The sequence below is a fragment of the Podarcis filfolensis genome, assembly GCF_964270895.1.
Source record: "Podarcis filfolensis genome assembly, chromosome: 3".
Lineage (NCBI taxonomy): Eukaryota > Metazoa > Chordata > Lepidosauria > Squamata > Lacertidae > Podarcis > Podarcis filfolensis.
Window position 1 is genome coordinate 118,407,939 of NC_139606.1, and position 18,962 is coordinate 118,426,900.

At 47.7% G+C, this 18,962-nt stretch overlaps 1 protein-coding gene across 1 annotated transcript in view; it reads left to right on the forward strand.

The window, feature by feature from the left end:
• Positions 1–18,657, forward strand: part of ADCY3 (adenylate cyclase 3) — a 106,060-nt gene extending 87,403 nt beyond the window's left edge. Inside the window, exons 10-21 of the mRNA XM_083604961.1 lie at positions 636–778; positions 2,593–2,754; positions 3,888–3,975; positions 5,070–5,186; positions 9,258–9,520; positions 11,466–11,547; positions 12,073–12,231; positions 13,237–13,383; positions 14,687–14,806; positions 15,789–15,915; positions 16,658–16,782; positions 17,540–18,657. Coding sequence (XP_083461087.1) covers positions 636–778; positions 2,593–2,754; positions 3,888–3,975; positions 5,070–5,186; positions 9,258–9,520; positions 11,466–11,547; positions 12,073–12,231; positions 13,237–13,383; positions 14,687–14,806; positions 15,789–15,915; positions 16,658–16,782; positions 17,540–17,722 — 1,716 coding nt within the window. The 3' untranslated portion in view covers positions 17,723–18,657. The remainder of the gene's footprint in view (positions 1–635; positions 779–2,592; positions 2,755–3,887; positions 3,976–5,069; positions 5,187–9,257; positions 9,521–11,465; positions 11,548–12,072; positions 12,232–13,236; positions 13,384–14,686; positions 14,807–15,788; positions 15,916–16,657; positions 16,783–17,539) is intronic.
• The last annotated feature ends 305 nt before the right edge of the window (positions 18,658–18,962 follow it).

Sequence of the window (18,962 nt, forward strand, 5' to 3'; positions counted from 1 at the left end):
TGCAGGCATCTTTGGGGAGAAAAGCATCCCAAAGGGGTGTCAAAAGCGTTGTGAGATTTCACCAGGAACTGACCATTATTATTATTATTTCCAGTCTTGAGGGCTAGAAACTTGGCTTTGTTTTAAGTGAACCTTGGGATGTGGAACTCTGTGTGCAGTACCAGTGATGAAGATCCTGAGCTGAAGCAAAAAGCAAATAGATGTAGAGCAGACAGAGAAACTTCGGGATGGATTTACAGGAGGAAAGGCTTCTCTTGTTTTTGTTTCACTTGCTTGCATCTTGCCCTCAGTCTAGGATGGCTTAATCAACACTCACCTTCCCTGCTCCCCTGTTGAAGGAAAATGCATTTCTAGAACTCCTTGGCCAAGAGCTATCTCTGCACACACACACACACCCCACACACTTCCTGGCCCCTGGTGTGAGATTTTACATTTGCATTCCCTTTTCAAAACATGAAATTTATGTGCTGTCTTTCCTGCAAGGAACTTAGGGTGGTGTGCACTGTGAGGTAGGTTAGGCTGAGAGGAAGTGACCAGCCTAAGCTCACCCAGCGTTCTTTGTGATTTGAGTCGGAATTTGAACCCCAGGCCCTAGCCTAACCACTGCACCAAACTGCCTCTTCCCTTCTGCTCAGGTGGTGAACCCCTCCTTCCCCAACCCGCGACGGCGCCTGCGCTTGCGTGACCTGGCCGAGAGGGTGGTGGACGCCTCTGAGAACGAACAGGAGCTCAACAAGCTGCTGAACGAGGCCTTGTTGGAGAGAGAGTCGGTGCAGGCGTAAGTCTCTCCTCCTCCCCACACCTTGGAGCGTGTCTGGTGTGTTTGGGGGTTGGAGGAAGTTGTGGTCGAAAGCAGCTGGAGGGAACCGGGTTAGTGCCCATATACAGAAGTCCTTGGCTATTTTCTGTTAGGGTTTTTAGACCTTTAGACCTGCCACCTTTCTTCCATCGTGGAACCCAAGGTGGTTCTTGAGCTGTCTTCCACCCAGGCTTAGCATTGGCAAGGCAATGCAGTTGTGTGTCCTCAGACCACATCCCTGTTAGGATATTGATGTTCTGTTCCACCTAAACAGATGTGTGGAGTTGTTGCATGTCACATGTCTGTTTACATTCCAGCACAGCTTGCTGGGAACTTCCGTTTGTGTATAGCTTTTACCTTATGCTGCTGCTTCTTGCTTGGACATGAAGGAGAGCAGACATGTTTACTTTGTCCTGATCAATGCCGAAAAAACTGCTTGTAAATATGCTTTACATATGCCTCTGTCCGCCCTTCCATTGCGAGGAGTTTGTTATCTCTGCTGGCTTGCGGGCTCAGCTTCTGAAAGGCTTCTGAAGCTCTTGAGTCACTGATTGATGCAGAACCGAGGACTGGAGTTTGCCTGGAAACCAGCCGGTGGGCTGGAGCCAGCTGGGGGCCTGCCAGTTGCCCCTGTTCCCTCGGATGCATCCCAACAGTCCTGGGAGCAAATACCTGATTTACCATTTTGGAAAATGGAAACCTGAGGTTCTCAGGAATCAGGGCACCAGAAAGAAGCCTGGAGGCCAGACCAGTGTCCCACCTGGTCCAGCATCCTGTGGCCAGCCAGATTCTCCCAAGGGAAACCTGCAACCAGGACCTCAACGCAAGAGGCCTCTCCCCTCCCCAACCGGCAGGCGGAAGCATTGCTGTCTCCAGCAGTGGAGGTAGACCAGGGTTCCCAAAACTCGGGTCTGCAGCTCTTGTTGGACTACAACTCCCATCATCCCCGACCACTGGTCTTGCTAGCTAGGGATGATGGGAGTTGTAGTCAAACAACAGATGGAGACCCAAGTTTGGGAAACGATGGGGTGTAGAGCATAGCCATCAGGGATAGCAGTCCTTGAAAGCCTTGTTCTTCATGTGGAAGGCTCAGATAGGAGACAATGGAAAAATGCCTTAGATAACCTGGTTGGCTGGCATCTGTCTGTCTTGGGAGACCAGGGGAGAGTGCACCTCGGTGGGTGAAGAAGACCACTGCCAGTCAGAGTATGTAGCACTGATCTAGGTGAGCCATGGTGTGATTTTGCATGAGGCGGCTGTACAGTGGACCTGAGGACTCTTCTCCTGCCCGAGGACATACAGGTGAAACTTGAAAAATTAGAATATCGTGGAAAAGTTCATTTATTTCAGTAATTCAACTTAAAGGGTGAAACTAATATATGAGATAGACTCATGACATTGTCTGAGATTGTTAATTTGGGGTTTTCATCAGCTGTACACCGTAGTCATCACAATCATAACAAAGGCTTGACGTATCTTGCTTTGCATGTCATGAGTCTATCTCATATATTAGTTTTACCTTTTAAGTTGAAATAAATGAACTTTTCCACGATATTCTAATTTTTCAAGTTTCACCTGTAGAAGGATGGTCCATCTAGGGTAGAATCCTGGTCTTACAATGGCCAGCCGCATGCCTATGGAAGCCGACAAGCAGGACCTGAGAGCAACAGGACTCACCTGTAAGATTTCCAGCAACAGGGATGCTGCCTCTGGCAGCAGTGGAGGTGGGACATAGCTGTCCTGCAGACCTTCTAGGAATCCTAAGTTCTCCACACGTCTCTTGTTTCTGGCAGAATGAAGGGCAGATCCACCTATCGACTCTCCATGCGCTTCATCGACCCCGAGATGGAGACCCGGTACTCCGTGGAAAAGGAGAAGCAGAGCGGGGCGGCCTTCAGCTGTTCCTGCGTCGTCCTCTTCTTCACCGCCGTCGTGGAGATCTTCATTGATCCACAGTGAGTGCAGCTTGGTCAAATATGACATGGGTGTCAAAGCTAGAGGGTCAACCATCACGTGTTCCTTTTGGTGCTTCTAGACTGTCAGTGTTTCGCAGGAAGGATTCGAGTGCCTGCCGTAGGTTTGCATGATCATTGTAAACCATTTCTCTCTGTGTGTGTGTGTGTGCATGTGTACACACACAAAATAAAATGATAACAAAAATAAGAAAGTGGATCAATCCACCCTGTTGCTCGAGTGTAACAAATTCACCAACACACAAACACACAAAAAACCTTTAGGAATGTGGGATGAACAATGGGAAGCCCTATAAACACCCCCAAGCAAATCAGGATGGATGTTTAATATAAGGAGGCTGCATTTTAATGTTTTAATGTTGTATTTTAATCTTGTTATTTAAGTTGTATTTCGATCAATTGTTTTATATTGGGTGCTAGCCGCCCTGAGCCTGGTCTTGGCTGGGGAAGCCGGGATATAAATAAAATTTACTATTATTATTAATAATAATATTTAATATGTTCAAACACTGAATATTAAAAAACCTCTGGTAAGCTTTGTGTAGAGATGTGAAGAGCTGGGGAAAAACTGGAAATATGGGGGGGGCATTTTCTCTCATTCCCCCCCTTTTTTCAGAATCAAGGAGGGTGAGGGACTCAGAAAAAAATGGGGGGGGGGGAGAATGGGATTTCCTCTGCTGCAATTTTTCTGTCCCTGTCCCCTGCACCAGGTTTCTGCAAGAAAGCTGGGATGAATGCTGGAGAAAGCAGACTCTCTAGAGACCCCCTTAACCCTGGAAATCTCAGGGGCAGCCCTGAAGCCTGCGGAACATCTGCGAGAGGCTGATGGGAAGATCTGCTCTTTCCACCCACGTTCCATCTTAAGACAATGAGCGACCGTAGGCTGGTTTTCTCCAGATGGCCCTCTTTGCAGAGCATTCAAAGTTCATGGGGAGGTCACATGACGCTGGCTGTTTATTGACCCAGTGGCTAACCACTGCACCACACTGCCTTTCATTGTATGCTTTTAGATTTATTTATTTTCCAGCCGAGAATTCTGCTGCCTCTTAGGTCTGTGTAGAGCAATGGATCCTTGACTTCCATTTTGCCTTTCTCTTTTTCTTCCTGCCTTTCAGGCTGATGACAAATTATGTGACCTTCGTTGTCGGGGAGGTTTTGCTGCTCATCCTTACCCTCTGCTCTCTGGCTGCCATCTTTCCCAGGGTAAGGGTCTCTCCCCACAATGACTCTCCCCTCCCCTCCCCTCTCAACACACACACACAAACACACGCACACAGAATGTGCAGTCATTACTCAAATGCATCCATCAAATGTATATCGTGCCCTTTCTTGCAATGGAACTCAGGGTGGACTTGTGGGGAAATAAGACTCCTGCGCCCCAAGCAAATCCTTCTGCACTGGGGCTCCATGCTTCCCCAGGGCTCAGCCTGGGGGAAATGTGCTTCCATTGTGTTGTATCCGAATTAGCGCTGAGTAATGTGTCCCATGAGCACTATCAACTCCCCTATCCTCTCGCACACGTGTTCATGCTTTAGTTATCTCCCGCTTGGACTACTGCAACACTCTCTACGTGGGGCTACCTTTGAAGGTGACCCGGAAACTGCAACTAATCCAGAACGCGGCAGCTAGACTGGTGACTGGGAGCGGCTGCCAAGACCATATAACACCGGTCTTGAAAGACCTACATTGGCTCCCAGTACCTTTCCAAGCACAATTCAAAGCGTTGGTGCTGACCTTTAAAGCCCTAAACGGCCTCGGTCCTGTATACCTGAAGGAGCGTCTCCACCCCCATCGTTCTGCCCGGACACTGAGGTCCAGCACCGAGGGCCTTCTGGCAGTTCCCTCCCTGTGAGAAGTGAAGTTACAGGGACCCAGGCGGAGGGCCTTCTTGGTGGTGGTGCCCGCCCTGTGAGATGCCCTCCCATCAGATGTCAAGGAAATAAGCAACTATCTGACTTTTAAAAGACATCTGAAGGCAGCCCTGTTTAGGGAAGTTTTTAATGTTTGATGTTTTATTGTGTTTTGAATATTCTGTTGGGAGCCGCCCAGAGTGGCTGGGGAAACCCAGCCAGATGGGAGCGGGGTATAAATAATAAACTATTATTATTATTATTATTAATTCTAGGGGTGCTTCCGGCCCTCTGGAACATATTTTGGGAAGGTGTGGTATGCCCCCAGGTTGTGTGTGGGGGGGGGGTACCAGGGGTCATCTAGCCCAACCCCTGTGGGGCATGGCCCTGGGTCCGAGAAAGGGCTTCTCCTCCAGCTCTGCTTTGAATGCCTTCCTCTCCCTACAGGTTTTCCCTAAGAAGCTTGTGGCTTTTTCCACGTGGATCGACAGAACGAGGTGGGCCAGGAACACCTGGGCCATGTCTGCCATTTTCATCCTCACCATGGCAAACATCGTAGACATGGTAAGCGAATCTTGCGGAAGAGCCACTGTCTGCACAGTGAAAAGAGTCGTTCTGGGATGTGCGAATGTCTCGCTTAGCACTGAAGGCAAGCCAGTGCTGTTGTTTCCAAAATATGGCATTATGCTAAAAGCGTTGTGTCCTGGGGTGGGGCAGCCACACTCCTACCGGCAGCTTTCTGACTGCAGTTGGACAAAAGTACAGTCATACCTCGGGTTACAGACGCTTCAGATTGCCATTTTTTGGGTTAAGGCCATGCCGAAACCTGGAAGTACCAGAACAGGTTACTTCCGGGTTTCGGGGGTCACGCATGCACAGAAGTGCCGAATCGCAACCTGCGCATGCACAGACGCACCGCTGCGGGTTGCGAACGCTGTGGATTGAGAACGTGCATCCCGCACGGATAATGTTCGCAACCTGAGCGTCCACTGTAATGGTCATCTGTGCTACAAGGACAGCTGTCCCCATCTGGGTGACTTCCGGGTGATTTGGACCACAGTCCTTGATCCCACAAAACATCTGGAGGGCACTGGGTTGCCTTTTCGTGGGAAAAGGAAATGCATGGTTTTGAGACACTTGGTTTCAAAAGAAATATTGCTTAACAGAAAGTGGAGAAGATGCACGTGAATGTCTTAAATAACTTTTTTTAAACGTAATCGGCCGATGGAAAATTGGAAGGCCATTTGAGTTTCCTTTATTTCTTTTCTTCTCTTCTGGGTGGAACTCTGTGCCACCTCGACTCTAGCCCTGAACACGCAGAGGGTCCATTGGGGAGGGAGTCCTCATGGGCCCGAAGTCTCCCCATCACCGCCCTCCCCTCCCCTCTTTTTCCTGACATCCCTGTGAACTCTCCCGCTTCTGGTTTGCAGAGCTGTGCGCTGCAGATCATTAAGGGAAATTAGCAGAAGGCCAGCTGCGGCCGGTTTATTTTTAGAACCTGTTAATAATTGGCCAGACCTTGAACCCTTCCCGGCTGACGCGGCTGATACGGAGGCACTGCCATTTACACGCTGGGAGACCTTGAGGAGCTTTAAGAAAGCCTTTGGGCGCTGTGGGGTGGATTGATGGGGAGGGAGAGAGCTCTGATCTCTCTTTGCAAAGAAAGAAAGAAAGAAAGAAAGAAAGAAAGAAAGAAAGAGGAAAACACAACACAAGTGTTGCAGGGATTTATGTATAGGTTAGGGGGGGTTGCCCCTCCAGCAGATATCACACAAATGCAGCCCACTACCAAAATCAGTCCCCACAAAACACTTCATCACAGTTTCTTCCTATCAATTCAAAGGGCCTTTGCTGCAAGATACCAAATGTAAGAATTCACTGATAAATGTATCTGTGTACTGGCTCACTGGCAAAACTTCAGAAATTCATATAGACATGTGAGCTCAGCTACTCAGCAGCCCCTCTGCCTGAGTGATAATTCCTGGCATCCTGGTACCTGAGTGCCAGACAGGTAGCCATTCCAGAAATAACAAACCCAGATGAAGACAAAAGGGTGTGATTAACTTGGCTGGGAAACAGGGAAATGTAAAGATCTCTTTTGTTACACTTGATGGGTGTTTGGTGGAGGGCAAGGAGAACCATGGGGCAGGGTCCAGGATGCTCAGATTACTGCCACCAGACCTCTCATGATGTAACCATGATGTATGAGTGATGTAGTTTTGGGGGGGGGTGTAACATGGGGATTAGCAGCTAATAAAAGTTTGGGGGCTCTTTTGTTCGGGGCTTCCATCTTGTTCCACCTTGTGGCAGGTGGGAGTCCTGTCGCGACAGTCTTCAATAAAGACCAAGCCTACTGGCTGCTGTTTTGCTCTGGTATTCCTGGCTGGTGTCCTTGGTTTTTGTCCGAGGGAGCCCTCAGATTTCTCCGTTAACACAAGGAAATCTCCATGCGTCTGAGCACACTCTACCCCCCCCCCACCTTTAATGTGTGGTTGACAGAGATGGTGAACGATCATAGTAGTTGGGCGAAATGGACGAGGAGAGAGAGATTGGTTGAGGGGTTGGAAGAGCAAGTGTCCCGGACCCTGAAATCATCATCTAAGGCCCTTCTTTGTGTCCCTCCTCTGTGAGGGGTCTGGAGGGCAGCAACACGAGAGCTGGCCTTTTCTGTGGTGGCTCCCTGCTTGTGGGATGCTCTCCCCAGGGAGGTTTCCCAGGTGCTTTCACTATACAGTCATACCTCGGGTTGAATATGCTTCAGGTTGAGCGTTTTTAAGTTACACTCTGTGGTGACCTGGAAGTAATGGAACGCGTTACTTCCAGGTTTCGCTGCTCATGCCATGTGCAGATGTTAAAAATGACGTCATGCGCAGAAGTGGCAAAACACAGCCCACGCAGTCGCATGTTACGTTCTACTCAGGATGCGAACAGGGCTCCAGAACGGATCCTGTTTGCATCCAGAGGTACCACTGTACACCTTAGACGCCACGCGAAGATGTTCCTCTTCAACCAGGCCTTGGGATTCTTGCAAAGCGCTCTGAGATCTTTTGATGAATGCTGGGAGATCCGTTTTCCCTTCTAAGAGGTACATTTCCCAAAGTTCCCCAAGAAGAGGGATTGGTTGTTAAACCACTCTGGGAATTGTGGCTCTGTGAGGGGAACAACTCTCGGCTCCTTTAACCGACTACATCTCCCAGAATCCTTTGGGGGTGGTGGGAAAGCCGTGGCTGCTTAAAGTGGCATGATGTTGATTTAAACGTTGTGACCCGAGAGAAAACCATCATATTTTTTTTCTCAGCCCTCAGAATGACAGTGTTCTGACTCTTTTTCACCCTCTGGTGGCTAGGGATCTTAAAACAAATCTCCCTGAGAAATCTGTTTCCAATGGGTTGGTTTGTGCAAATTCAGCAGGAAGAGTTTATTTATAAGAATTATAGCACTAAGGAAGCAGGTGGGTGAGTGGGTAGATTTGAGCGAATTCCGTTTTTTAAGAAAGCAAGAATACCTGGAAGAGTGTAAGAAGAATCATCTAGTTCTCCTAAAAGCCAGCTACTCCACCCACAAGTTTCCCAGCAGGAAGAATTAAAGTGATAATTTCGACAAACTTACTGAGTGAGATTCATCGTTCTCTCTGAGATGAATGCTTTCCTTTGCCAGAGATTGGGCAGGTGAGGAAGGTCAGTGGCTGAAACGGAACAAGCACCAGTTTCTGTTGTGTCTGATGGAGATGGTTTTATTTTGGCAGGCTTTGGGGAACTGATTTATTTTGATAGATACGTTTTAATTCCATAGATAGTTTCATTACTTCTAAACAGCAATCTTCTGTTAAGTTTTTAGCTATGTGTGTTTTATCTGTGTTGGTTTGAAAACGTTGCAAGCTGCCTCGAGTCCCAGTTCTGGAGGAAAGGCAGGACATAAATAAAGGAACAACAATAACAGCAGCAACAACTCAACTGCCGTAGGGCTGGGTGATATATTGCTATATCACCCAAAACCAGTTTGAAGTCCATATCGTGATACAGTATTGGTTTCGTGATTTTTGAACCGGCAATATATTGTGAATCATGCTTTGTGTGTGTTGCAAAAATCACAATGTGGGGAAAACCGTGAAGCCAGCCCATGCCTCTATATAGCACCGTCCCTATTTTAGACATCGTGATATACCAATATATCGCGATGTTCAGCTGGAGATATATCACAATGTCGAAAACCAGCTCCATCCATTGTGATATACTGGCATATCACGATGTTTAGCTGGTGATAAATTGTGATGTTGAAAACCAGCTCCATCCTTATTTCAGACATCACGATATACCAGTATATCACAATGTTTAGCTGGTGATATATTGTGATGTTGAAAACAAGCTCCATCCTTATTTCAGACATCACGATATACCAGTATATCACAATGTTTAGCTGGTGATATATTGTGATGTTGAAAACAAGCTCCATCCTTATTTCCAGTACCAGTATATCACAATGGCCAGCTGGCGATATATCGTGATGTTGAAAACAAGCTCCATCCTTATTTCAGACTGTGATATACCATTATATCGTGATAGTTAGCTGGCGATATATCGTGATGTTGAAAACCAGATACCGCCCAACCCTAATCTGCTGTTTCTGCCTCTGCAGCTCAGCTGCCAGCAGTATTACAAAGACACCTTTTACAACAGCACGATGCAGGCACTGCTAGACGGGGGCTGCGTGGAGAACCCCAAGTACTACAGCTACATCACCGTATTGGCGCTCATCGCGACCATCATGCTGGTGCAAGTCAGCCACATGGTCAAGCTCACCCTGATGCTCATGATTACCGGTTCGGTGGGAGTGGTCAACATCGTGGCCTGGGAGCACATCTTCGACAAATATGATGAGGAACGATTCCAAGAGAGCAGGTAAGCCCCCCGGGGTCAGGGGTGTTGGCATCTCAGGGTCGAAAGGCCAGCTGGCTCAGTCCCAGCTGAAACGTCTCCCTCTCAGCCTTGCCGCTGCGAAGATTCATCAACCTCTGCTCCGATGTACATCAGCGACTCAAGCTTGCAGACTTGAGCACACTTTACTCAGCAGTGTATACTGCGCGACAGAAGAGGCTTGAGGCTGTAGATACATACTAAAACTACGCATTTATTTTACATAAATCAGGACAAGGAAACATGTTGTCTCTCCTTGCCATCTTCTCGGAGAGCATAAAAACAACAGCTGTACAGAGTGGACGTTCCGCTTACGCCAGCAATCTGTGCTGGAATGTAAACAGACATGTGGCACGCAACAATCCCATGTCTGCAGCAAAAGGTGGAATGGAATCCCAACATCGGGGAGCGGTGTGGGGTGATGCACCTAGGGGTGGGGTGGGGAGAGGGGAATGGAAGATCTCACTATGTGGAAGCGCACAGTTCTTAAAAAAAACAACCAACCAGCCCACACCACTAAGATCTTCCTGTGTTCTGTGACTTAAGCCTGCAGGTTGGCATGGTTCATAATGGAGAAACTGCTGCAAAGCTATTATTTGCAAAAATGAAAATCATAGCGTGTTCTTAAACCACTATGAATATGATCCTTTTACATGGGTTTGTATGTATAATGGTATTTTAGGCACTGTGACTTGCAGTTATTTTTGTTGATCACAGTTTAGTGATTATTTATTGTAGTTGTTAAGAGTGAATTCCAGTTCAATTACTATTTGCTGATGTTTTGAGAGTTAATTTTATTGGGTACTGTTATATTCTACTAGATTATTGACTATTACTTTATTTGGTGTAAGTCATTCCATTTTAAAGTTAGGTTTCATTATGACATTTTGTATTGGATCAGATTGTTACAAGATGTGTGTTCTTTGTTGTATATTGTATATTTTGTTGCTGCCACCTTGTGTATAGCAATATGGGACACTCTGTGGTCTAAACCACTGAGCCTCTTGGGCTTGCCAATCAGAAGGCCGGCGGTTCAAATCCCCGTGATGGGGTGAGCTCCCATTGCTCTGTCCCAGCTCCTGCCAACCTAGCAGTTCAAAAGCATGTCAAAGTGCAAGTAGATAAATAGGTACCTCTCTGGCGGGAAGGTAAGCGGGATTTCCGTGCGCTCTGGTTTCCGTCACAGTGTTCTGTTGCGCCAGAAGCGGTTCAGTCCTGCTGGCCACATGAGCCGGAAAGCTGTCGGTGGACAAACGCCAGCTCCCTCGGCCTGAAAGTGAGATGAGTGTCGCAACCCCATAGTCGCCTTTGACTAGATTTAATGTCCAGTGGTCTTTTAGCTTACCTTAGAAAGGTGGTGTACAAATTAAAAGTGAAATGAAATATTTCTAAATCCTACATAAATCCATCTGTGTAGAAAATTAGCACATCAAGGGGAAAGGGACTAATCTAGTCTTCTCCCAAAGAGTGGCTTTCTCCATGCAGGGATATTGTTTGGTTTATACCAGGGGTGGCCAGCTTCCAAGAGACTGCGATCCACTCACAGAAGTAAAAACTGGCAGTGATCTACCCCCATTTTTTAGGGGTTCAGGTCAAAGTTGATGAGCTTTTTGAGGGGAGGGGAAAAGCCCAGTTTTAGGGGCTTCGGGAGGCATAAGTTTCTTAGGGGGGCGCAACGTTTTTACATTATATTGGGGTCAAAGAGAAACAGCAATTCACCAAAGGATCGCTGGGGGGAAAACAGCCTCGGTTCTCCAACAATGGAGGGCGAGGCTGGAAGGGGGCCAGTGATCGACTGTGATCGACCAAAACCTCACAGGGATCAAACACTAGATCAAACACCAGGTTTATACCATAGCGATTTGGTTTTGCTGGAGGTGCAATCAGCCTTCCGCTGTGTGGCCATGACTAATTTTGCTCTGCTCTGCAGGTCCTCCCTGATTCCGTCCAAATATTCAATGACGGCGATGATCTTAGTGATGATGCTCAGCTTCTACTATTTCTCGCGCCATGTGAGTAGCCTGCCGGTCTCTCTCATTCCCAGAATCTGAAGGTCCATGACAGCAGCAACAGAACATAAGCAATGATGTCCCCTTGGGATGTGTATAGAGTCCAGATGTTCCTGGACTCAAACTCCCATCAGCCTCAGCAGCATGGCCAAAGGATTGGGAATGCTGGGAGTTGTATTCCAACAACAACTGGCAAGATAACCTTGCCACTCTCATATGCAAACTACTTCTGCATGTTCATTCATGTCCTTCCAGAGCATGAAGGATGGGCAGATTTTATTCAGTTGTGTTGGGGAACCATTTCCCATGGAAACGGTGGCACTCATCTGCCGGGGCCAAAGCTGCTCTCTGCCTCACAGGCTGGCCCAGAAACTAGCATATTTTACAAGTGCAAAAGTACCCAACACAAGCTTAGCTTTGGATCATCTAACTATAGTGGCAGATTTTCCTTATAAGTTATCTTAAGGCGCAACCGAGACCGGACACCCCACGTTTATTTGAGGCCTTCCTGGGATGACTCTTTGGCAGGTGGAGAAGCTGGCCAGGACTTTATTCCTGTGGAAGATAGACGTTCACGACCAGAAGGAGCGGGTCTATGAGATGAGGCGCTGGAACGAGGCCTTGGTCACCAACATGCTGCCAGAGCACGTCGCTCGACACTTCCTTGGCTCCAAGAAGCGGGACGAGGTGAGCATCAGAAGGCGAGCGGCTTCAAGGATCAGGCTGGGAGAGGGTAGGAAAGGCTGTCTCTGTGTCAGAGACCAGGGAGAGCTTTCACCAGCCACAGCGGATGTTTTGGGGCTAGATAGATAAATGCTGCGGCATTTGGAGCTTCCTGTGTTCATAGGTTGATTTCAGATTCCAAAAAACCATATTTTTGTTGCCCTCGGCCTCATCCAGCTATTAAAGCAGCGTTTCCCAAACTTGGGTCTCCAGCTGTTTTTGGACTACAACTCCCATCATCCTTAACTGGCAATACCAGTGATGAGGGATGATGGGTATTGTAGTCCAAAAACAGCTAGACCTAGGTTTGGGAAACACTGTATTACCTACCTACGGGACTGCCTCTCCTGGTATGTCCCATGGAGGACCTTACAGGCCACAGGGAGGTTAGGCTGGCCTCAACCAGAGCCAGGGCTTTTTCGGCTGTGGCCCCAATCTGGTGGAACGCTCTGTCACAAGACGCGACTTGACATCTTCCTGCAGGGCCTGCAAGACAGAGCTGTTCCACCAGGCCTTTGGCCAAGGCACAGCCTGACCCCCTTCTTTGGTAATCCTCACAGAATTCTAGCCCAATGGTTGCTATTAATTTAATTTAATTTGATTTTGAATTGATTTTAGAATGAATTGATTTTAGAATGCTGTGTTACTTTTATTGTTGTTAGCCACTCTGAGCCCAGCTTCGGCTGGGGAGGGAGGGATATGAATAAAATTTTATTATTATTATTTATTAAAGAAACTATTACAGATCTCATTCGTCCTTATCCCTACGAAATATCTCAGCATCCAATGAGTTGATTTGCAGATTTCACCACTGGTCAGATCTGTGTCCTCCGGAGCTCATAGGTTTTAAGCAGGACTTCCAAAGTGTAGGTTATTTTCATCGTCTGCTCTATCCACTAATGGTAACACCAAAATTGGCTGTGAGATCCTGGACTCTGTTTCTGCTTCCTTCCTCTCCCTCCTGTTCAGGAGCTGTACAGCCAGTCTTATGATGAGATTGGCGTCATGTTTGCGTCACTCCCCAACTTTGCTGACTTCTACACGGAGGAGAGCATCAACAATGGTGGGATCGAGTGCCTGCGCTTTCTCAACGAGATCATCTCGGATTTTGACGCGGTGAGTGGTCCCCGACCAGCAGCCAAGGCAGCTGGTTGGCCAGTTTGCTGTAAGGGAGTCCAGAAAGGGAGGAATTGTATGATGTGGTCTTGAATGTCTTAGCTTGTGTTTTCCTTTATGGCATTCCTGCTAAGGAACTTTACAATTCCAAATAAAAGAACCGTTAAGTATATAACTCTTCAGTTCTATGGTTCTGTAAGGTACAAAAACTAATGCAGCAAACCAGCAGCATTTCCTCGGGCTGATGATCCATCATGGAACCATAGAATTGTAGAGTTGGAAGGGGACTCCCCCAAAGGTCATCCAGACCAACCCCCTGCAATGCTGAAATCTAAGCTAAAGTGTCCGTGACAAATGGCCGTACAACCGCTGCTTAAAAACCTCCAAGGAGGGAGAGCCCACTGCCTTCTGAGGGAGTCCGTCTCCCCATCAAAAAGCTTTTCCTGTCAGAAAGTTCTTCCTTATATTATTATTATTATTATTAATCAAATTTATATACTGCCCTTCATCCGTAGATCTCAGGGCGGTTCGCAACATAAATAGACTATTAAAAAAAACACAACATACAGTGGTACCTCGGTTCTCGAACATCTCCATTGACGAACGTTTCGGAACCCGAATGCCGAAAATCCGGAGGTAAATGCTTCTGTTTTTGAACGTGCCTCGGAAGTCGAACGGCTTCTCCTGCGTGTTTTTCAATTTTCTCAATTGAATATGTTGACAGCCCTTTGTGCCTCGGTTTTTGAACATTTTGGACCTTCTGGAATGGATTACGTTTGAGAACCGAGGTACCACTGTACATAATTGAACAAAAATAAACCAATAACCGTGCCGCCCCCCATTGCTTAGTCAGAATCTCTTTTCTTGCCATTTGAATCCGTTGGTTCAAGTCCCTCCCCTCTGGAGCAGCAGAAAACAAACTGGCTCCCTCTTCCATGGGAGAACCGTTCAGTTATTTGAAGGTGGCTCTCATATCATCTCTCGGTCTTCTCTTCCCCAGTCTAAACATTCCCAACTTCCTCCACTGTTTCTCATGAGGCCTGGGTCCCAGACCCTTTGCGCATGCACCTGGTGCATTATGTGCTTGCTGGAGTGGGGCGGTGCGTTATTTGCTTGGTGGGGAGTATGTGTATCTGCCCCTCCACCAAGGGAAGGGGGTCATTAGCCAAGGAGGGCAGACCGGCCCTAGAGTGCCATTGTTCCCAACCAACTCCACGGCAACCGCTATCTGGTTTGCTGATCTCTATAGTAATCATGATTTTTTTTGGGTGTGCGTGTGCTTTTTGTCCCTTGATTCCCACAGCTCCTGGATGACCCTCAGTTCCGGTGCATCACCAAGATCAAAACCATTGGCAGCACCTACATGGCAGCTTCTGGAGTGACCCCCGACGTCAACACCAATGGCTACAACAATGCTGTTAAGGTAAACGAAAGAGAAGGGGATAGTTTGCACAGCTATGGGGAGGAAGTGAATAGAAAAGCTTATTTCAATAGCTGATGAGAGTTGCAGTCTAAAACATCCAGAAGGCACCATATTAGCAAAGGTTACAATAACCAGGGGACTGGTCTAAACCACTGAGCCTCTTGGGCTCGCTGATCAGAATGTGGGTGGTTCGAATCCCCACAATGGGGTGAGCTCCCGTTGCTCTGTCCCAGCTTCTGCCAACCTAGCAGTTTGAAAGCACGCCGGTGCAAGTAGATAAATAGGTACCGCTCTGGTGGGAAGGTAAATGGTGTTTCCGTGCACTCTGGTTTCCATCAGTGTTCTGTTGCACCAGAAGTGGTTTAGTCCTGCTGGCTGCATGACCCGGAAAACTGTCTGTGGACAAATGCCGGCTCCCTCGACCTGAAAGCAAGATGAACGCTGCAACCCCATAGTCGCCTTGGACTGGACTTAACCATCCCAGGGGGTCATTTACCTTTAGCTTTTTACAGTAACCAGGGGAACTCCTGAGTCTGGCCCACTAGGTTTGTGTAACAAGCACTGCAGCATGTCAAATCCTTCTGTAGAGCCTGAATGAGAGAGACTTGACCATTGCTCCTCTGTTTTGAGTGACAGAGCTCTGAGAAGGAGCCGGGAAATGTTAGATATAGGAGCTTATGGAAGAGAGAGGAGTCACAGGTTCTGCTCATTCAATGCTTGAAAAAGACTTTTTGAATCCATTTCAGAATTAACAAATGGGCTTCGGTTAATGTTCAGAATATTAGGAATAAAGAAAGAGCATTAGTGTTCAATAAATAAAATTTGGCTGTATTCATTCCCTTTGGAGATGTGCAGAGTAACTCATTGTGTTAACAAGAATAGAGGATCTGTTGCTCAGGAGGCTCGTGAAGTACTTTGGAGTGGAGTTGCTCCTCCCTGGAGGACCTAATCCTGTCTGCTTTCCTTCCTTTGCTCGGCTCAGAAGGAAGATCTTTCGGAAAAGGAGCGCTGGCAGCACTTGGCAGATCTTGCCGACTTCGCCCTGGCCATGAAGGAGACCCTGATGAACATCAACTATCAGTCCTTCAATAACTTCATGCTGAGAATAGGCAAGTGGAAGATTTCAGCAGAGCCTAAAGAACGCGGATAGACATTTTTCTCAGCTGTATCAGACACAGAGTCCTTCACAGACATTGGCTGACAGGAGAACCGGGACAAACAATAACGCTGAATAGGTTTACGGAATTTACTGCTGCAAGACACAGCGGTGGCATCGGGCTCAGGTGGTTTTAAAGAGAGATTGGGCAGATTCATGGAGAGGGGAGGTCCATCAGTGGCCCTAAGCCTCAATACCAAAATAGAGCCTCCATATTTTAGGCAGTATACTTTGACAGGTTGCTGGCAGAGGAAGGGTGGGAGTTGGCAACTGGGCAATGGTTGTGGACTTACCTAAGGTATCTTGGTTTGATTTGGCAAGGGGTTTCTTGTGTTCTCCAGCCTCCTCTTAGTTTGGCCCTGCACACTGGGGCAAAGACTTTTAGAAGTACGCACTTATAACTTGAACAGAGAGCCAGTGTGTTGTAGCAGCTAGAGGGTTGGACTAGAACATGGGAGAGCAGGGTTCAAATTCCCACTTGGCCGTGAAGCTCACTGGGTGACAGTGGGGGCCAGTCTAGCCTGCCTCTCAGTCTAGCCTGCCTCACAGGGTTGTTGTGGGGATTAAATGAGGGGGTGGGGAGAACCATGTACACCACCTTGAGCTCCCTGGAGACAAAGGTGTGGGGTATAGAAGCAATAAATGAATAATAAACAAGTACATTTTTTTCTCTCTCTCTCTCATGGCTTTGGCAGGCATGAATAAGGGGGCAGTGCTTGCGGGGGTCATTGGTGCCCGCAAACCTCACTACGATATTTGGGGGAACACAGTGAACGTGGCCAGCCGAATGGAGTCCACAGGTGTCATGGGGAACATTCAGGTGAGGAGGGTTGTGGTGGTAGGAATGAGAGTGACTCATACAAAACTTCCAAGGAAGCCCTAGGTTCTCCAAAATATTAGTTGAAAAACCACACCTTGCTAGCGCATTTAGAGGAGAGAGGAAGAGCCAGTCATACTTCGCATTTTGCACAAACCACCCTTTCCACCTAAACTGCTGTCACAGCTGCCAGGAGCCTCAGAGCAGTGCAGGGTCAAAACAGCCCAGCAACCCTGAGTTCAAGGGGTTATTGAAGTCTATGCCTGTATTTATCTCTTGACGCTCTTCTCGTCTTTAGGAGCATTAACTGGGAAAGCAAGGCTGAAAGCAAAGCTTGGGTTTCAGATTCCTTGTGCACTGTTTAATTGTGTGCTTTGTGGATTGTGTGATCAAATCACATGGCATTTCCAGATCTCACATTGTCCTTTGCATGGGATTGCCCTCCAGGAGATGTTTTCTCTTTCTGGCTGCTGTTGGTGGTGGCAACATCTAAGCCCAAGCAACCCACCTCCCCAGCAGAACGTACCACTTCCTGCCCATTCTCATTCTGTCAATCTGATGTCTCGTCAATACAAGACAAGATGGGGTGAAGCACCCAACCTGCTGCCCTCCAGATGTTTTGGGCGCCTCTTGCCATGCCTTGTCATTGGCTCGACCGATGCAGTTTGGAGTCCCCTCGACATCAGACTGTGGGAGGGAGCTTTGAAAGGTTGGTCCCACCAGATGGTTGCATCCATACTTTCTCCCTCCTCTTTTCCAGGTGGTGGAGGAAACCCACTTCATTCTGAAGGAGTACGGGTTCCGCTTCGTGCGCCGAGGGCACATCTTCGTCAAGGGCAAAGGGGACCTCTTGACCTACTTCATGAAAGGCCGCGAGAAACAAGGATCCTTCGTCAACGGCTCTTGCGTGACTTTGCCTCACCAGGTGGTTGACAGCTCATGATACCTCTTGGGCCTCGCATGCGTCCGTTGCGGAAAAGGGTGGGTGCCTCTTGCGCTGCCCAAGGAGGCGCAGTTCTCGGCACCCCCTACTCCGGGCGGGAGACTGATATACACACCACTAACACCATTAGATTTACAGGAAACCACCCCCTCCCCTTGCCTGTTCCTTTCTTCTTGGAGGGTTATTATTTGTAAAGGGGCTCCCTCTGACAGCAGTGCCTGCCTTTGCCTCGTGACGTCGACTGCAGAGGAGTAGGGAGGGGAGGAATTCCTGTCTCTTGCACAAACACACGGGCTCTTGCCCATTTGGGTCTGGAAGCGGGAGTAGAATTTCCAGTGCAGCATCGCTTGAGTAGGGTCAACCTTGGCTACGTTACCTTTTTCTAGTTCAAGAAAGGGGCAGAGGATGTGGTCTTAATTTTCCACGTGCCTGGCCTCTGCATAGAGCTTTCTGCTGAAACAAATGCCAACTCAGGGTGGGTATTAAGGCAAGCAGGCTGGGAGAGAAAGCCAAATGAGATTCGTGGTTGGGTTGTTCGTTCTTACCTTTGGAGCTCACCTTTTGCCACAAAACCACTGTAGGTAAGTAGGAGAAAAGGGGGGGGGGAGAGAGAGCAAGTGCAATCTATTTCTTTTGGGACTAAGAAGATGTCCTATTTCAGATATATTATATATATAAATATATATATATATAAAAGATACAGATTAACTTTATATTTTTAATTGCGTCTTAATTCTGAGAGTGAGGTGGCTCTTTCAAGCCACGACTTGCATCTTTTTTCTGCCCTCACCTCTGCTGATGCTGTAAAAGAGAGAGATTTATATAGCCTGGTCCAAGACTGTTTTTACACCTTCATCCGATTGTTAAGTTGAAATACAACCTGTAATTATTTCTCTAGTTTCTCAAATAGAATCAGTTTGGTTTTAAAGTTACAAGGTGTCTTGTTTCGTCTTTGTTGGGGGGTGGGAGCGAAAATGCTCAGTTTCCTTGCGCAGAGTCCAAAGAGATGCCATTATACCACAAGCACACAAGTGGACAGTGTGGAGTTTGGTAGGATGATGGCTGAACAGGCTCCGGAGTGGTGGATATGTGAGAATACCAGCTTTCATTTAAAGAACAGGTTTCCACGTCTCAAAATGAAGCCTAAGAGTGACAACATGTGATTTTTTTGAAAAGCAAACCATTATGAGCAGGAGCAAGCAGCTGGAGTGGGTGGCAGTGTTAGAGAACGGCCCTCCTG